At 40.2% G+C, this 19,588-nt stretch overlaps 2 protein-coding genes across 7 annotated transcripts in view; both read right to left on the bottom strand.

Annotated features, from left to right (window-relative positions):
* Nucleotides 1-9,167, bottom strand: part of dner (delta/notch-like EGF repeat containing) — a 72,102-nt gene extending 62,935 nt beyond the window's left edge. Inside the window, exon 1 of the mRNA XM_055028815.1 lies at nt 8,622-9,167. Within this exon, the coding sequence (XP_054884790.1) occupies nt 8,622-8,945 (324 nt within the window). The 5' untranslated portion in view covers nt 8,946-9,167. The remainder of the gene's footprint in view (nt 1-8,621) is intronic.
* A 3,066-nt stretch (nt 9,168-12,233) lies between these two features.
* Nucleotides 12,234-19,588, bottom strand: part of trip12 (thyroid hormone receptor interactor 12) — a 25,164-nt gene continuing 17,809 nt past the window's right edge. For all 6 annotated transcript variants that reach the window (XM_055028804.1, XM_055028808.1, XM_055028809.1 and 3 more), the window contains 15 exons: nt 19,440-19,513; nt 19,130-19,329; nt 18,631-18,758; nt 17,720-17,871; nt 17,443-17,585; nt 17,197-17,353; nt 16,497-16,595; nt 16,289-16,403; nt 15,958-16,112; nt 15,637-15,801; nt 15,272-15,436; nt 15,061-15,174; nt 14,585-14,679; nt 13,855-13,958; nt 12,234-13,753 (listed from right to left, as the gene is read on the bottom strand). In XM_055028804.1, the coding sequence (XP_054884779.1) occupies nt 13,557-13,753; nt 13,855-13,958; nt 14,585-14,679; nt 15,061-15,174; nt 15,272-15,436; nt 15,637-15,801; nt 15,958-16,112; nt 16,289-16,403; nt 16,497-16,595; nt 17,197-17,353; nt 17,443-17,585; nt 17,720-17,871; nt 18,631-18,758; nt 19,130-19,329; nt 19,440-19,513 (2,063 nt within the window). In that variant the 3' untranslated portion in view covers nt 12,234-13,556. The remainder of the gene's footprint in view (nt 13,754-13,854; nt 13,959-14,584; nt 14,680-15,060; nt 15,175-15,271; nt 15,437-15,636; nt 15,802-15,957; nt 16,113-16,288; nt 16,404-16,496; nt 16,596-17,196; nt 17,354-17,442; nt 17,586-17,719; nt 17,872-18,630; nt 18,759-19,129; nt 19,330-19,439; nt 19,514-19,588) is intronic.

Raw genomic sequence — 19,588 nt, 5'->3', positions numbered from 1 at the left:
TATAAATAACATTGGGTGTCATTGGGTGCATTGCCCAGGGTTTCCGTGCCTCTCGTCCAATGACAACACCCTGTCTATTTCCAGCGGTTATAGGGTAAGCGGTAGCTCATGGATGAATGGTCTCATTAGGGGTTAAATAAGCACTGCAGCACTGTGATATCACTCATTTTTACACTGATCTATATACAAACCTATGGTTCTATCAGAAAAGATGCACTGTCACAATCTAAAAAGGCCTTTGTTACAATAATTATGTTTCGTTATCATTCTTACATTAGTAGTTTTACTAGTTTGTTTTTCATTTAAATGTTTAATGTTCTCACCCCAGAGAGGAGGAATTTGTTAAACCGTGTGAAAGACAAAACTTGTTTTTTTTCGCTCAACCTTGAACATGTTTTTCTGCAGCTGTTTCTCCATCTACGGGAATACTCCTCACTTGTTAGATCGCCTGTGGAATGAAGCTTCTGTGTTCTCCTTTTCTTGTTATCAGAACAGCCCCCTTCGTCTTCCTTGTTACAGCCCCCCTTTCTGTTGAGATCACTCTCCCACACTCCATTCACTCCTGGCTTGTGTTAATAAAAGGACAAGCTCTGAAGAAGAGTGTCAGAAAGCACGGTGAGCGGCTTCTTGGCTGCGTCTTCTCACTTTTGCAAAAGGCTCGGTTGAAAACTCACAAATGTGTCTGTGGTTCTCTTTTACGTAGGTTGAGAAAATACCTATCTGTCTTAAGAAATAGTAAAAACGACTCAAAGCTATTCAGAGACGGTCTGAATATAAAGCCTGAAAAGAATGAATATAGGCTAAAGAGGAACAGACAGATTTCTGAGTGTTTTTGATTTCTAAGGAATACACCAAACGTAGAAATCAAAATGAGCAGCTGCTGCCTTTTAAGCCGGCGTTTGCTGTTTCTCACCCCTCACACCAGCCTCTCATCTGCCATTCTCCCTGCCCTGATCAAAGGCCCAGGTGATGTGTGAAATGGAAATGACCAGCGAGTTTGGCCAAAAACTCCCCTGTTCAAAGACAACAAAGTCCCTTTAACACAGGGAGACACTAACATGACCGGCAGTGATAACAGCTCAAAGCAGGTTCACTCTGCTGACGGTAGCTGCTAAATTAAAGCCATCGGCAGGGGTTATAAACAGAGCTGTGATATTGCCGCATTTATCAAACTATCTGCTCCACGTGGGGGAGTGTGTTTTCCTTTGTGATTTGTGCAGCTTTGGCTGCTGTTTATCAGCTTTGTATGCATTGATTTTAGGAGGAAAACTGTCACCTTTCACACATTTTCTCAGTTTTTCTCTCTTTGCAGCTAATCCCAGTGATGCATACAAGAAATCTCCAGGAATTCACCTCAATATGAATCGTAACCTAGCTGCCTCCAAGACACCCGAGAAACACCTTTAAATTTGATCATTTTGAAAACAAAAACTTGTATTTTGTTCAAATTTCATGTTGTAAACAAGCACAAATTAGAACATATTTATCAAGAAGAAAGAAAATGGTTTCCCACATGTTTAGAAAGAGGAATCTGAGCGTAACATGTTCTAGTATTCAGTCTCCTTGATGTATTTCCGTATAGATTTAACTAAAACCGCACGTCCTGGGCTTCTGACTCACAGGCTTTGTATATCAAACAGAGCAAAGACTTGGATGAGCTCTGAGCTCTGCTTAATTGGATGTAGCTCAGGCTGCATCTGCTGCCGAGGAGAAGATGGTCGTGGGAGAAGAAAAAAGAAAAAAAAAAAAAAGCTGACCACCACATACACAAGCACAGGTTTTCTGACAGCCACAATGAGCTTCAGGACACGGCTTTGTTTATTCTCTGAGTGCTGTCAGCAGAGGGACTTTCTTTAATGGGATGTGTGTGCTGGAGCCTCGTTACACACTTTCGCTCTTTGGGAGAGAAAGTCTTCATGTCACTGCGGTCTAATTAACACTTCTTTTTCAAAACAGCTACAGTGTGAGTGAAATAATCTTTGGTGAAAAGTTTCTCACTGAATTTCAACTCTCACACTTGTGAAAATTGAAAAAAAAAAAAAAAAAGACCCAACAACTCTGAAATATGAACTTCATAATTTGTTCCAAATCAAAAACACTCTGCAACTGAATCTGATTTTTTGATACTGTTGAGGCAGATATTATTACAGTACATTTAGCAACATTTAAAAGAAAACTTTTAGTTTTAACCAATGACAGATCCCATGTGCCATGCACCGAAGAACAAAATCCAACCATTTTGTAATCTTTTGAAAACTGGAATAGAAGCACCAAGACATGTCATAGAACAGATGGAATATTATAAGAAAAGTAATAATTTTGTCCAATGCAGAGAACCGTAACTATCTCAAGATCATCATCATCTTTATGAGACTTTCACGAAGATGATGCTCAACAATGCTTTCAGTCAGAGACACAGTTCTTCAAACTCTGTCACGACCCTTTGGTGTTTGGTTTCCTGTCTATTTATGTTACAGATCTGTGATTTGTGGATCTGTAGATCAAGTGTAAGTCTCCTCTCTCGGTTTCCCTGCCTTTTTCTTGCCATGGCCACATTTCCTTTCGTCAGGTCAGTTGGATCCTTTGACAGTTTCTCCCTTGCCTCAGTATTTAAGCTGTGTTTTTCATTATTCATTGCTGGATTCGTTCGTTCCTCTGCCTGTTTCCATGTCCATGTTCATGCTGTCTTAACCATGATTCAAGCTCTGCAAGTTTTCTTTTTGCGAAGCCTTCACAATGTCTTTTGCTAGTGACTTCCTGCATCTTTGTCCTGCACACAGAAGATCCTCTAAGATATCGGCCACTATTGATCCATCATTTCTGCCACGCTCCTCAACAAGTCGTTGAAGAATCATGGATACTATAGATTTAATTTGTCTGGATTGAATTTTACCTTGTAACTCAACCTTGCAACATAAGCAGATTTGAAAAAAAAATTAGATATATTTTACTACAAATCCAGTCTTACAGATAATTACAACAAAAACCAAAAAGATGACTTTGATATAGAAACAAACTCTTTTTTTATATATATATATATATATATATATATATATATATATATATATATATATATATATATATATATATATATATATATATATATATATATATATATATATATATATATTGGGCAGCTCTTTATAATGCAGGAGAATTTTAAAGGTTACATCCTCCAGCACCATTGACTCAAAGAAGGAGGGTGGCAGCCTCCAAAACATATCGGGGCGTCATGGAAGTGTTGCTCTTTACCTTCACACTCACACACATCTGGTGGAGATAGGCATGTGACACTACTGAGCTGCTTTATCTGTACCTGTGTGGATATTTTTGAGCCCTCAATGAAACCCAACAGAACAGAAAACGCTTATGCTTAGTCAAAACAACGCGAAGGGGGGGGAAGCTTTTTGTTATGCGGCGCATAATATAGGGAGTGGATTTCTTTGTCACATCATCCCACTCATGGTTTGTAAGAATTCTGTGAAAGACAGAAAAAAAACAGACTTAAACATCAGCTGCATAGCAACATAAAAGTGCTGAAAAATGCACATCAGATGTTGCATTAAAAGATTAATGAGTGAAGCACCGGAGTCTCACGGTGGGATCGCAACTGCTTCTACCCAAGCAATAACGCATTCAGCGGCATGTCATTGAGTGTCAATTAACTCCATGAAAGAGCTGATTAAGACAGAGACGTTATGCAGCACAAAACTAAAGCAAAACTGTCACTACCGGCTTTTATTTAGAGCATCTCAGCATTATAAAATGTGCTAAAGACTTTCAGTTATGATGTATTCAAAGTAGAAACTCCACAGTAATTGGTGAGTGTGTAAGAAACTGGTAGGCTGATTTTGTTCCCTTGGGAAAAAGCCAAGAAAGCATTTTGCGTTCGAGTCTTTTTCTTCTCTTTTATTAATTCTAAGTTTATCCAACCATATGCACACTGTAGCTCTCCCTGAGAGAGAGAGCAGATTTGTTTTTTGACAAAACTGCAAAAGGTAAAAACAAAAGAAATATCCAAAAAATCAAGAAGCATTACGGCTTATTAAAGATTAAGCTTAATCAAACTCCTCCTTTCAGCGTGTTCAGCTGAATATAGCTGTTGAAAAATATTTGGGCAAACTGCAAAATTTCAACAACAACAACAAAAAAAAAACACATGGAGGAGGCTTGTGAAGAGGAGCAGGGTTGACAGAAATGGCCTGACTTCATAATAAAAGACCTTTAATGATCATTTTGAGCCAAGTTGTTATAAGACCCTTATGGTCCGGTTTATGCATCCCATAAAGGCCATTTTCAGCTCCCAACGATGTTTCCTGCTGCATCACTCACTTCTGCTTATAGCAAGGCAGACAGATCTATAATCAGCCCAATTCTGCCTATTAACTTCACCATGCACGCACCTGGAGCGCAGCCCATACCATCACCATCATCCCAATCAACAACAAAGGAAAGAGGGCAGACAAATTTACATTTTTTGGATGTCAGAGAGACAGAAAATGTTGGCCTAGTGTAGTGAGTTTAGACCTCATGCGCTGCCACTGTGCTGGTGAATCAGTAGCTATTTATACAAAATGAATTCACTTCTTTAATCATCTTGTGAAAAGCAATCAAATCAGTAAAAGGTCTGAAGATGATGTCATTGCTTTAGGGTTATTAGAGTTGAAAAACAGCGGGATCTTTGTGAAAGCCCATTAATTACCCTGCTGTGTCTTCACAGTCAGTGTAATCTCTTTTCAGCCAAAAACATAAAATAACACAGGTCAGTAAAATTAAGTAGTTCTTATATGAGGCTGATTCAATGAAACAAGGTAACGGAAAAAGAAAATTAGCCTTAAAACTATATCAAGATCATCAGAAAGCTTCCAACTCATCAGAGCGCTAATGTGTTCATGAAGGATTATCCTTCTGCAGCCAAAGCACCATTTTCAGTGCATTCAGTCAGAACAGAAAATATGTTTCCCTAAATGTAGATTCGGTTCTTCTGCCAAGATCTGCTGCTTATATAAACCTGAGTGGCTAAGCCCAGCAAGAGCCTTTTGTTGTAGAACAAATTGCTGTTTCGTACAGCAACAACTTCCCTGTGCAGCAGAATGAAACAACCAAATCCATCAGGGGAGCACAACAGGCCCTTCAATAATGAATAACTGAGAGGCTGAGGAGCTAATAATGCAGAGAAAGGCCAGTGGCAGTGAATTCCAACCGGACAGCTCAGGGGATGCCGTCCAGAAAACGGTGCCGGCGGTTATTAAAAAAGCAGCGAGTTTAACAAGGAGAGTGGGTTTGTTTTCCCTCCTGGTGCTCAGCGGCGGGAGCATGTGGCTGCTTTGATGATTTCTGCAGCATGAAGCCCAGCCAGGCAGGGAAGTCACAAAGCCGGGACAGCAGCCAGAAAAGTTTAATAATAAGTTTCCTGAAATCTGCAGGCTTTTTCATCTTCATTTTCGATATTTGTTCAGGCTCAAATGCTCCTGTTTGACACAAACCAGCTCATAAACCCCAACAATTTCTCCTTCTCGCATGGAGCAAATGTGTTTCTGGCAGAGAAAAACGATTCAAACTCAGGTCGGCTACTAAACCCCAACTGACTGCCGCTCCAGTTTCCATGGTGAAGAGATGGACCGAAAAGTGGAGCGAGGCAAAAATCGATGAATCCCCAAAGTCCCAACTCAGTGCTGGTGCCAGACCTGAGCTTCAGTGGCGCATGAGGGGGCATTAAGCTAGAGTGGTGTCGTTATTTATGCAGCAGAGGAGAAATGTTCGTGTCCAGCTCAAGCATTGATGGTCACTCTCTGCTGAGGCTCTCTTTAAAGTGTTCCCATGGTGCACAGGACGTCCAGTATGACCTCAGGCCAGGACATCACTGTCACCAGCCTCGGTTGTTTTATTAAAGCAGGCTGCAGAGGTAACAGCTCTATTCTGAGAAGCGGTAAGACACGAAGACCCTCCAGCAAACTGTTTTAGTTCAACAAGTGAAACACACACAAAACACACACATACATTGCTGCTAACATGTCGCCATTCACTCATACACTGGTAGAAATTTTATATTCGTTTTATGTTATGAAGAAGCATTTGAAACATTTTTATCAGTGCGTGGAATGATTATGAAACAAACTCATTTAATGACTTTTATAAACATTATTTAAATGCACAACTTTCTTCAATTATTGTGGCTTTTTTTCATTGCACACTGGATCAAAATTGCACATTCGGGCTCAAATATGTGCCTAGGCCTCCATTAATATTTACTGAATTTCCCAGGACACTAAGCTTGAAGAGGACCAAACAGCAACCAGAAGGGTAACAATGATGATTACTTATTGAAAAAAAAAGGTTTCACAACTGGAGGCACAAAGGAAGAACCAAAGAGAGTGAGACGGAGACAGAAGGAAGATAACTGGTATTGAGAACAAGAGGATCTGACAAGGGATGACTGAGACAGAGAAGCTTATAAATCCTGACAAGGGAGACGAGTGCTTTAAAAAAAAAGTCAAATTTACTGACACAGGCGTCTGACCATAAAGGTATCAGCATAATGTATTTGTATTTCTTTTTCAGCATAATCAACATACTTTAAATGAGGTAAGGATCAGTCAAGAAGTCTAATATTGCTGCTTCAGCCTATTCCAGACATTTGTCTTTTATGTGTGGTTCAGTTAGAAAACCCAAATGTGTCCATCCAGCTCACCCACAGAGAGAAGAAAATTGGTAAGCATTTTAAGGACCAGCTCAAAATAAGATAAAGTATAGACCTGCCATGCTGCGGAAACCACAAAAATACAAAAGCTGCTGTCGACACTGAACTTAGTGTAAAATTAACAGAGGCGGAGGGGAGCCGACCAAAAATAATCCGCTGCTTTGCAACTGACACAGCCGATCTTGAGTAAAATTTACATCTGCACATATGGACACATCACATGTCTTATTTTATGGAGACTGTACTTCAGGGATACAATTACAGCAAATTTACTGGGACAGTGGTCTGCAACCTGCAGCTCTGAAGCTGCAAGTGGCTTTTGGACCTTCTACAATGACTCGTAACAAGTTTGGCAAAAAATTCAAAAGAACCAGACAGTTATTTTAAATATAGATATAACAACTAATGCAAGTTTTTCACAAAGAAAAAAAAATGCGTTTAGATTTCTTTTTCTTTTACTTTCTTTTCTTTTGCATTTTTCATACCACAGAAAAAAATAAAATCCATCCTTTTTTCTACTTTTATTTTACATCCTGAAAATAGAAAAAAAAAGTTCTTTAAGTACATATTTGTCTAAATTAATAAGAAGTTTAAAAAAAAAAGTTTGTGTGACATTTTTGACTCTAAATTTCTTTCATTTGGCTGTCCTGAGAGCTAAATGGCAGGTGCCAAGTTTTTCAAAACTAAGAACATCTTATGAACAATTAAGCATGGTGATGGTAGCATCATGCTGAGGGGTTTGTTTGTTTGTTTGTTTTTGCCAGAGGTAGAAAGAATAACTAAGCTCTTAAATTTTAGCACAGACCAGCAGATAGATGACTGAAACGTTGACACAGTCTTCCAACACGACAGTGAGGTATTTTAGTCAGTGGAAGTAAATCATATTTGAGTCAATCTGTAAAATTTTGACCAGAAAACAAAAAGCACAAAGAAATCAAACTTCACACAGCCCTGTGTGTGCAAACGTAAAGACGAGAGCTCAAGCAGAGGAGGAGGAGGGTTTCATCTGCCACCTGTTGGATGATTCTGCTAAAATCCAGTCACCTTGGCTTCTCCCTCCCCTTTGCTGCAGCAGCCTCATTTATTCCCCTCCTTGCTGCTGGCGGATGCTCTCGCTCACCCCAGCCCAGCATGACTCAGAAGCCCGGTGCTGTAGTGACGTTCAGCCAAACTCTCTGAAAGCCTCAAGTAAAGCTCACGCAGTCAGGGGAGCAATGGAGCGGGTTTATGAGAACGTCGATGAGATGCTAAATCAGAATAAAAGAGGTCTGCATCAGAGCTTTAGCGCCCTTGAACACATAGAAAACCTAAGAAAAATAAGAGTCTCCACATATGAGATGTGATTCAAGTTGTCACTGTACAACAGAGTAACAGAGCCTCATTTGAGGGTGTTTTGATGAAAAATTGAAGGCCACTAATATAATGCACTATTTATTTTTGTGTTGTATATGCTTTTTGATCTGCTCAGTTTGGCGTTCCTGATCTTTTTCTAGCAGGGCAGTATTTAATCTAATCATGACTGTCCAGCTGGAAATCGATAGATGCCTCGATATCTGCTCCTCAAAGAGTTAATAAATTCATGTATGCATGATTTATCTGATTACCACAAAGATAAAGCCTCTAAAAGAAGGCATTGACTCCTCAGTAGGTTCTAGTTTGCCAAACATTCTCTAACATTTTCTCTCTGAAAGACACACACACACACACACACACACACAGTTTCCCTTTTGCATCTTTCCGCTGCTGCTCTTCCTCCCTGTTTCCACAGCAACGAGGCACTCGACTCCATGTCTCAGTGACCACACATGCTCCCATAAAAAAAAAAGAAAAAAGAAATTAAAAAAAACACTTGCAAACAGCAAGAGGTGTGTAACAATCTAGTGCATGGTGCATATGTAGCTCGAGCTTGGCGGCTTCATACCTCGCAGTTGCGTCCAGTGAAGCCCTGGCTGCAGGTGCATGTGTACTCCCAGCTGCTCTCCAGCCTGAGCGGAGGTGGGAGGGCAAGACAGAGCCCCCCGTTGAGGCAGGGCCGGCCTTCGCAGGGGTCCGGGCGAGGTGTGGGTTGGGTTGGGCTGGGCTCGGCCGGCGAGGGGGTGTCCGGAGCCAGCTGGAAAGGAGAGGGGACACTCTGGACACCTCTGTCCGGCAGCAGCAGGAGAAGCAGGGGGAAAGTGAGCTTCCAAGCAGCCTGGACGTGACGGCAGGAGGCAACTGCCGGCACGCTGGGAACACTCATCCGCATCCTGATCCTCTTACTTGTTTTCTTTGTGTGTGTGTTTGTGTTCTTGAGAGGTTCTGTTAGTGCTCAGCTGCAACTGAGAGGCGTGTGAGAGAGAGAGAGAGAGAGAGAGAGGAGAGTGAGGAAGAAGAGGAGGCTGCTGCTGATCCTCAGCTGTGTGCAGGAAGAATGACCTGCTGCTGGTGCCAGGTCTGAGGAAGAAAAAAGTAGGGATGCGGGAGGAGAAGGAAAAATAGGCTATTGGCTCTTGTCTCTGTGTGAGTCACGGTGACGATGATCACTGACGACACTCAAGCACCCTCCTACCCCCTACCCACGATCACCTTCATGCACACTCCTCCCTCTCTTGTCTTTCATACACTCTTTGCGCCGAGTACATCCTCCTCATTTGGAGTCTGATCATTCATGACTTCTGAAAGGCTGGGTTTAAAGAGAAAGACAGAGAAAGCCAGAAAAACAGAGACACGGCGGCGACGGCAGGGATCCTTCAGCAGGTTTCCAGCTTATTAGCTTTAATTAGAATTTACAACCAACCTTTTCTTATTTACATTTCACTGGCTGCACCTGTGACCGGTTTCTGCCAGAGCTGTTGAACCACAGACCCTGACAAAAGCAAGCAGGGCAAAACCTCTAAAAGAGAAACCCATCGAGCTCCGATCACGTTCAAGACCAGAATAAAAACAATTCATTGGCATCTGTCTATAGTATCTGTAAAGGGTTAAAAATAAAGCCCCAACCAGCTAAAGTTATTCCAAGAAAACACCAGTGACTCAACTCAGAGGTCACAACAAAACCCGACGTGACATCCAGAGATCTTAATTAAGGTCAGAGGTTACGTTTCAAAAATAACAAAGACACTCAACAGAAATGACATCCATGGGAAAAGTTCGAAGGTGAAAACTCTGCTGACCAAAAAGAACACAAAGTGCTGTCCAAATAAAACATCTTGATGCTCCATGAGAAGATTGAGTCAACATAAAAGTGAAATGTCCTGGAAGGTCCAGGAATAACTGATGTTAAGAAAAAAAATCCCAAAACATTCTCCACAAAGACAACGCCAAAATGATTTTACAACATTTTTGACTGACCTAAAATTGAAAGTCAGCAAATGTACCTGTGAATCATCGTAGGTCTGAAACAAAAATAGTGTTGCCTTTTAAAAGGGAAACAGTTTTCTATTTTTGTTTTTGGTCTAAGAAAAAAAAGCCTACTCTAAGGATCAAGACCAGGATTTGGGTCATTCTTTCCTTGAAGACTTTGCTATAGCTTGCCAGGTTTAATAAATCTGTGAGCCTGAAGTAAAGCTCACGCAGTCGGGGAGCGACTTCTGAATGACTAATCTGGAAATTTGTGGCCGTGTTTACTATTAAATTTAAAAATAACTGGAAGCATATTTAATAAAAAGATAAATAACACGTGTTGTGCCAGACATCTCAAACAATTTTACAAAACCTAATTCAAAAATAGCCCAAATTTGGACTATTTTTGAATTGTTTTTATATGGACAACTCTGCTCTTAAAGGACCCGATAAAATGCTCAGTTTCTCAGTGTCTGCCCAGTCAGAGGGGACTGGATCTTTTCCTTTTGTGAATTTGTACTGGCTGCCCAGTAGATGGCGGCATATAGGGTGAAAGTCCATCAAAGCCAATGAAATGATCTGTGTGGCAACAGGAATAAAATCAACATCCAAAGCTATACAAGACAACAGTTGAAAAAATAAATTTCCTGCAGTGACCATCAAACACAACAGCTTCACGGCATCACGGATCGGATGTTGGAATCAGTTTTTTTTTTTTTTTTTTTTTCCATTGTCCTCATTCAGACATTCAGGCTCCGTCAGAGTGGATGGCGACTGTCAGTGTGAAGCTATTATTAGCTCCCTCCTGAGATGCTTCATCCTGATCAGGACCAAACTCCAATTGGGACAGTTTCAGTCTTCCTGGTGCCACTCTGTTTACATTCTAACACCAGAAGACACAAATCTCAACCTTCCAGTGGACTCGTATCAACCCGCAGGAATGTCTGAATGAATAAAAGGAGAGCATCCAGGGATTCAGGGGACTGAAAGGAAACTTGATTCATATATACAATATATTTAAAATAAAACATTATGGCATAATATGGAGGTACTGAACAAGAACCTGTAGGTCAAAAACAAACTATGATGAGCATTTTTGTATTTCATTTTTGAATGCTGCAAGTCAATGTCTTGATGCAATCTGCTGGATTAAAAATGTTTAGAGTCAGTTTGAGTAATGAGCAGAGCTGCTTCAGGATGTGGTGGAACAAGAGTTTGCATCGTGGATGTAAATGTATGAGGAACATTTCCAACAAACTATTAAATCTATGTCACAAATACTATACTAACTGTAGTTTACTAACTGTAAAGTTAAAGTTCAGGTCAGATGGGAAATAATTATAAAATTATATATGTGAGCTTTTTATGCTCCCCAAGTGTCAGACAGGTTTTGCAGCTCGTACATTTAGTTGAAACTGAAGAAAAAAACTGTCTGGCTTGTCAAAGGATGCCGACTCCTGGGTTAGGACAGTGCAAAGCATGTGGGCTGATAAAACAAATAAAAGTAAGCCTACAAGTAAAATAATTAAGCTGATGGAAAAAAGAAAAAAAAAACGGAATAAGGACTTATGGTTTAGCATTGCTTATTTCAACACCCACACACATATTGTGTAAGTCTTAATCACAGCCTAAGCCTTTTGTTGTTTGAGTAAAAAGTTTTAGGACAAAGGGGTAGGAAAGAGTGCAAACCTGTAACAAGGAGCAGTTATTAAACCCTGATAACACATAACATTAACAAACATAAATCTCAGAAAAGTCACAAAAATAAAAAGACTGAAAAGTTAAATATTTGCCCATTTTAAAAGTTAAACTTGTGTCCTATAAAGATTGAGATGAATATGTCAAGGCTTTCCTTGTAATGCTCAGGAAACCTTTCCTGAGGCGTTTTGAGTCTTTAGTCTCCATTTCAAGACGGTTAACTTCTTAACATTTTCTGAGACACATTTTGGTTTTTCATAATCTGTAAACCATTATTAAAATCACATGCAATAAAGGCTTAGGTCATTTCATGTGCAATTAATCAATACATGAGTTTCACTTTCTGAAATGCGTGGCAAAAGTGACTGGACCTTATGATTTTTCTTCTTTCAAGATGCACCTGCCAGAGAAACAAATGAGGTAAAGAAATGAATTTGAGTAACTAATCAGTAGTAAAACAATCAGGGTAGGTAAAAAAAAAAAATAAATAAATAAATTCAAAACTATAAGCCAATGAGTCAAACAGTTACTTTATTTATGTTCAGGTAAAAACATGAACCTGATGCAAGTAAATTATTGCAGATCTTAGAAACCAGCACATGAACGATTGGGCCAGGAGAGCATACAGTGGCGCCCTCCCCTGGCCACAGACTGCAAGTGCACACCACGGTTTGTTCCAAGCCAGCAGTGCAAAGAAAAAAAAAGAAAAAAAAAAATCAACTACAGCAAGAAAAAAAAAAAGACAATATAGAAAATTTAAAAAAAAAAAGGTAAAGCAGACATCCCCACCTCAAACATGGTGTGAAACTGCATATATACTTTATTCCATAAATGAACTTGAAATGCAATCTGGCCAAGAAACGATAAAATGAGACCAGCCAATTATTTTTGTGCCCAGCTACATTTTATGTGTTGAGGGTTGCTCAGAGCTTGGTCTACCAAATGTCACCCTACACGTCCAGTAGGGCCAAACAGAAAGACACTAACTCTATCAAAATAAGAGCAAAACAAATTTACCTGGTCAACACATAGGTTACAACTCTTCATTTAAGCTGAAGCTCTCTATAATAAAGGAGGCCAGAACACAGTCCCAACTTGGGCAGATGGTGTTTGGGGGGAGAAAAATAAAAAATAAAAAAGATAATATGATCTTATCACTACCTGCATTCAACCAACGGCAACTCTCGTTTTCAACACTGGAAGCAAAGACGCACAGAGGGGGAGGAAGCCAAACCAAAATGCAACACACAGACTGGGGGGCCGATATAATACAGAACAAAATGCCAACGTATGAACTGAGGGGGAGACATGAAAACAAAGAACTATTCTATCAAATGTGTAGAATGAGCAAAGTCTGCAAATTTGTCTGTACAAATGATCTTTGGAGCTAAAGTAAACCTAGCCTGCTCAATGAAATCGCCCTCCCCTTCTTCCCCCAACGCCCAGTAAACCGTCCGCCACTCTGGAGAGGAGACATCCCTTTTTCTTTTTTTTAAATATCACATAGCAATGCAATTTAGAATGTCACCCAGATGTTTTCATCTTTTTAACACTACTGATATAGGTTTTATTCTCTCTTTTTATATCTTATGTTCTGAGTCATGGAAACACTTCCACTTTTTTGTTTTTATAATTTTTTTTGTTTGTTTTTTTTTGGGAGAGACAAGGGGCAGCAAATATATATTTAAAGTCTTAACTTTTTTTCTGCAAGCTGCTTTCTCTAACAACAAGGCTATATCCCCATAGCCTCAGTGTGTGAGATTACAAAACAAAACTTAAGGAAGTAATGATTTTATCAGTTGCTGAAGAAGGCATTTGTATTTGAGAGGTGGCGAGATCAGGAAAGGTGGAACGACTGCTGGCCCTCGCGAGCAGCAATCAACAGTTTTTCTCGCATGATCTCTATGCTGGAGTAGTCAGGCAGCTTCAGGTAGTTGACGCAGGTCATGACTGAGGGCAGGAAGTCGTCGGGGTTCTCCGTCGACTCGAATGTCTTCCTCACAATTGTCAGAGGGGGGTTGAGGCTCCGGAAACCTGGCGATGACGACATCCATATTAATGTGAGGGAAATTACAGCGTGGGCTTGTTTAGCTCATAGTATTTTTTTTAATTATTATTATTATTTATTTATTCACCTCCGACAGGCAGCCTCGGGCTTCCAGTAACAAACTGGAGAAAGAGCCGCTGCTGTTCGGCATCGAAGCTGCTCAACACCTCGAACAGGAACCGGATGGCCCGGCTGTGAAAAGACCAGAGGATGTGAACGTTGAAGAAGAAGAGAGTTATACATATGCCTCCGTAAATTATAGCTCAATCAGGTGAAATGGGATGTTGTGCTGAACAACATCAGACTGATGGTGTGCTCTGCTCATGTATTCATATCCAATCAGCTTTTCTAAAGTTTATCATCGTGAAGACTTGCACAGTGATATGACTCTCTTCCTGATTTCCTATTTTTTGCATGTTTGACATATTTATATGTTTCAGAATTTAAATACTAGTCAGACAACACAAGTAAACACAAAATGCAGTTTTTGAATGAAGTCCAGCTGTCCTTCAACACTGAAGTCTGATAAACATGCAAATAATCAGAAATCAGGAAGGGGCAAAAAAATTTCACAGCTCTAGCTTATTGTGTCTGTTGTTCTAAAACAGAGAGCATAATTGTGAAACGGAAAGAAAGCAAGAAAGAAAGAGAACTTAGAACAGATTACACAACATGCTTTAACCTAAGAATTTTTGACTCTATTGCATCTCTATTGTTTGGGGTTAGTAAATCTGAAATGCACATGCACTTAATAATTTAAAGCCAAATTAATGAGTTGAGGTCTGAGCTGAACGGAGCTGTAATCAAATGAATCCTACCTGTCATGCGTGTAGCCGTGGTCCGGTCGACAGCACTCCATCAGTGTCTTCACATCCCATGTCTCTGATTTACTGCCACACAGCAACTGGTCCAGCTAAAACAAATATGGGAGACAATTTTAAAAATGCAATTTTAGATGCGATCTTTTTTTCTATTACTGAACAAAAGGACAAATTAATTTATCAATCAGTCCACAAGGAAAAAAACTTACATTTAGCAACATATGTACACTGCATTTTGTAACCAGTCACTTTGTTGTTTCTGAAGCACCAACTATATCATTTTATATAACAATAGGTCTTTTTCAAAATACAACTTCACAACTAAAACAGAACAACATTTTGGGATATCATTTCAAGTCAATTTTTCCCTCTATAAAGCAGATTTAAATATCCTAAAATAAACATTGTTAAGACAACAAAAGAAAAAAAAAAGCAAGAAATCAAAAGAAGTGGGAAACGGTGACGTTTCTTACCTCTTCAGGGTAGAAATACTGCAGGTGATGCAAAGGGAAGACTGACTCAAACCCTTCCCTGAATGAGTCAAATTGTCTTGATACTCCTTCATTTAAGGTCCAGTACACCACCAACTAAAACAATGCAAAACTCAAAGTAAGAATAAAATCATAAACCACAAGAGAACAATAAAAAAATGTAAAAAAAGAACCGTGAGACACGGTGCTGTACCCTGAGGTACTCCTCGAGGTTGTAGATTGTGACTGGCACGTCTTTTCCACCCTTTTTCAGTTCAATGTTTGGGAAGCCAGGCAGAGTGAAGTCCAAGCCCAGGTCCTCCACCGAGCAGCCGTTCATGTTCAGGCTCTCGAGGGCCTGCTGGAGGGTTTCTCTGGTCTGGAAACACAATCGCAGACAAACTCTTGTAAACATGTGAAAAGAGGAGGGGTAAAAACAACAACAACAAAAAACATACAAGTTCATGTGAATGTGAGGCTATGTTTTTATGAATCTGGAAACACGCTGCACAGCATCCCAACGTTCCTTTGCAGAGTAACAAACTAACAAAAAGGAAATCCTCCAGGCTGTGACTTTACCTGTGATCGGTCCTGTTCCAACCTCTTCTTCTGACGATTGATATCCTCTAGGTGCTGGATGGACTTGGCCACACTTGGGTCAATGTTCATCAAGTCGTGAGAGCTTATAGACGTCTCGTGTCGCAGCATCCACTTATAAAACGGAAGCCCCAACGGCAGATCCAGCTGAGGTAAGGGACATTTGTGAAACGGTTCAGGGACGCTCATTTAGACACAAACTTGTGATGTGAAACATGAGACAAGTTTGCTAACAAGTACATATGCACTCAAGGAGTTCAAAGACAGATTCTACAGACAAAGATAGAAAACAGAATTTAGTACCAGTCTAAAGTCCATAATTGCTTTGGCCATCAACTTTCCTAAGAAACGGAACTTCATTTTAATTTTGGCTATGTGTGCTGGTTTTGTCGTTCTGCCAAAGGGAACAGCAAACAGCCCTCTGGAGTTGAACATGTACTTGGTGCCCTCTTGGTTTCCTGACGAGAAACATGGACAAAGACAAGTACTGTTACCATACAGACCAGATAACTAAAACTACCAGAAGTAATTTTTTTAATCAACTGGTAAAACACTTTTTTTTAAAAAACTTTCTGACAGGATCACATATCTGATGTCTACTAAGAAAAAGTGAAGTGTTCCAGAGGGTTCACACCTTTAGGATTGGCCAGAGTAATCTCTTCGCCTCTCCAAAGACCAAGATCCGCTCTCTGAAGCTCCTGAGACACCAGAGCGTAGAACTCCTGCGTGGGACCGAGACCCGTGCCCACCTGGAACAAAACATCACCTCAGTTCTGCTTCAATGAGATGCAAGACGGGACGCATGTTCCAGTTAACAGAGAAAAAAAAAAGACATTAAATACCTCATTCTCATACTGAATCTCCAGCATTGCCCTGGAGCTGCCAAGGTCCTGCATCACAGACTCTGCCTGTTTTAATAGATCCTCACGGTTTATCGTTCTCTGAAACGTAACACAAAAGTAAATGACCCAAAAAAAAAAACCTACAACAAGAGGACTGACATTACATCAAACTGTTCAAATTTCTGTAATGGCACATTTTCTGTGTCGAGGCGCAATGATCAGGCTTTCACAGGATGATGGATGATAAGTGGCTGGTCTGATCATTTAGAAAGGCCAGAAATGTTCTCTGAAAGTCATGCAGAGCAACTGCTGCTGAGAGCGTCGTCTGACTTTTGTCCTCTTATCAAGCAGACCGTCGGCTTTCATGCTCTATTCAGGATTCAATTAATAATAACAGCATTTACAGTCAGACTGACCATATCTAGTCGTGTGTCTGGTTAAACACAATGCAGTTTCAAAAATTTTACAAGATTTAGAGGCTGGAGTTTTTAATTCTATTTCAAGAATACATCATTCATGCATCAATGGATGGGTCCCAAATCTTTGTTTGATTAAACTTGAACATGCATCATAGTGCAAGATGTGGATCGAAGATTTGATCAGATTTATTGGCGTTTGATCATTTATCAAGTGAAATTTAGGATTTCTCCTCTCTGATTGATGCATCTCTAGGTTACTGGTTCAGTGATGCAAACCGCACCTTTTTCCTATCCAGACGTGGTGCGACTCTGCTGTCCTGAGAATCTGATTGGTTGATCTCAGGGTTCGTGTCCAGCAGGCGCTGCATGGCTCTGTCTCGATCGAAGGCGGTTACATAAAACAACATCTGCCGAGTGTCGAAGGGGAAGAAGAACGGGCTGCAGAGGCAGAGAGAACAAGAGGCGGTGAGAACAAACTGTTACTCCATTCTGTCATATCGCTGTGCTCAGCACTGAGAAGAACATACCAGGTCTTTCCCAGCTCGATAAGCCAGGTGGGGATGTTCCCCGTCATGATGACCAGTGGATCTTGTAGCTGACGATTGGCTTTGGCAGTCAGTTTACTATTAATGAACTCAGAGGTTGGAATAATTTCCTTACACGCAGCATTCTAAAAACAAGGAAACATGCATATAGAAATTTTATTTTATACATCAATTAAATTATAAATTTTCATCACAGTTCCTTTGAGAATCTACAATAATCCTAAACATTTATTATCCTGGCCGATGTAAGGTGACCTACATCGTACAAATAGAACCAGAATCGACTGATGGAGTGAAGGATCCTCAGCAGCAGGGTGACCTCTAAAGAGGGGTCGTCAAAGGTTATGGTCTCTGGTGGCTCCGTAGTGAGGTATGTTTCCAAAGGATTGGCAACGCTGGGACATACGCCATCTGAGACGACAAAGAGAATGGGACTCAAGCCGGCTCTTCGGGTTCTGATGAAGGTTTTTGGTCATTTTACCACACATTACCAAGAACATTCTTAAGTTAAAACAATACACACACGAGGTAAATGACAAGAGCGGAATCTACCATTTAGCAACACCAGCAATATTGCTACTTTGTAATAGGGATGCAAACAGCTACTATTTTAGAAGCCAATAATATTTTACAAATAAGTCAATGATTATTTTTACCCATTTCACATCATGGGGGGGTTTACTTTCTGTTTCAAGAATCAGTATCTGTCCAACTCCACCTACAAGTCTCCACAACTGTGAATTTCACCCTTTGACCTCTGCATCATTGTCATTTCACAGCAATAAGCTGACCCATGAATGGAATGATCGTTAGATCAGTTACCAAACAAAAAATTATTAAGGGTACGTTATATCTGAACTGGAACTGCTGTGCATAAAATTAGTTTCCATGATATATTAGTTTATGTACCCGGAGCTAAGTGTTGCCACATAGCTCTGTATTGCTTTTGCTTTGGATGCCTACCACATAAGAAACGTTTTGCTAATAGCAATCTGCATTTACCTTTCTTTTGAACAACTTCTTGCTGTGCTTTACAATTATAAAAACACTGAAATATTTCAAAGTAACTTGCCAAAACTAAAATTACGTCAACTAAGCATCACAGCCTAGCAAGCATGACTGAAACTACCGATAAGAACCTGTGGAAGTGAGGATATTTTTCAGCCTCACCATGCCACAGCTCATCCTGTTTCTTGGCGTTGCGCGGTGAGGTTTTAGTGGGAGCAGTCTGGGCTCTACCTCGCTTTCCACCAACCGAGTCCTTACTGCCTTCCTCGTCTTCTCTCACAGGCTTATACCTGCCAAAGGACAAAAGGAAGCATTTGGTCATTACCGATTACTTGTGATGACATAATGCAATAAAATTCCCAAAAAGCTGGGTTAGCATTCTGACACTACAAGCAGAATGAATGACTATATTTAGTAACATAAAAACCAACATTATGAAAAACAGCCTTACTCTAACAACCTTTTGTTTTTCAGAAAATCAAAGATATTAAAAATGACTGAATAATAAAATTAGAATCTTAAAATTCAAATTATTTTCTGCTCGGCTTCCACTTTTCATACTTATGCAGGCTTGAAAAATTACATAAAGAGCTACAATGAGAAGGAACTCAATGTATTCCTGCAAGTCACCGGGATTCAGGAAAAGCAAACCATGTTTTACCATATTGTGTGCGTTTTGGTCCAGATTCCAGCCCTCCCCAGTGGATTTGCTTCGTCATCTGTCGACTCCCGCTCTTCTTCTGCCTGAAGACTGTATTGTCGAACAGCCTGGTACACCGTCATGTTGTATGGCAGCAGGTGGTCACCAATGTAGAACTGTAGTCTGTGACGCACGCTGCCAGAATTTAGGAACTGTGCCGCCTAAGTGAAAAACGATTGTTCAAGTGTTAATAGCAGATGTGGTTAAAGGAAAATTCAGAAGAGTATAAAGAAAAAATTGCTTCTTAATAAAGTAAAATGTCATAAAATACCAATGATTCGTCGATTTCATCATCTGAACCGTCATCGTCGCTGTCCTCATCTTCTTCCCTGATTCTACCATAGCCTGAAAAAAAAAGAGAATTTAAAATGCAAATACACTCTGTTCTTCTATAATATTTTAGTTACATGCAGCTGTCTA

This window comes from Poeciliopsis prolifica, unplaced genomic scaffold (genome assembly GCF_027474105.1).
Source record: "Poeciliopsis prolifica strain line A6 unplaced genomic scaffold, Auburn_PproV2 SCAFFOLD004, whole genome shotgun sequence".
Classification (NCBI taxonomy): Eukaryota; Metazoa; Chordata; class Actinopteri; order Cyprinodontiformes; family Poeciliidae; genus Poeciliopsis; species Poeciliopsis prolifica.
Note: the sequence above shows the minus strand (reverse complement) of the source record. Positions and strands in the feature narration are given on the sequence as shown.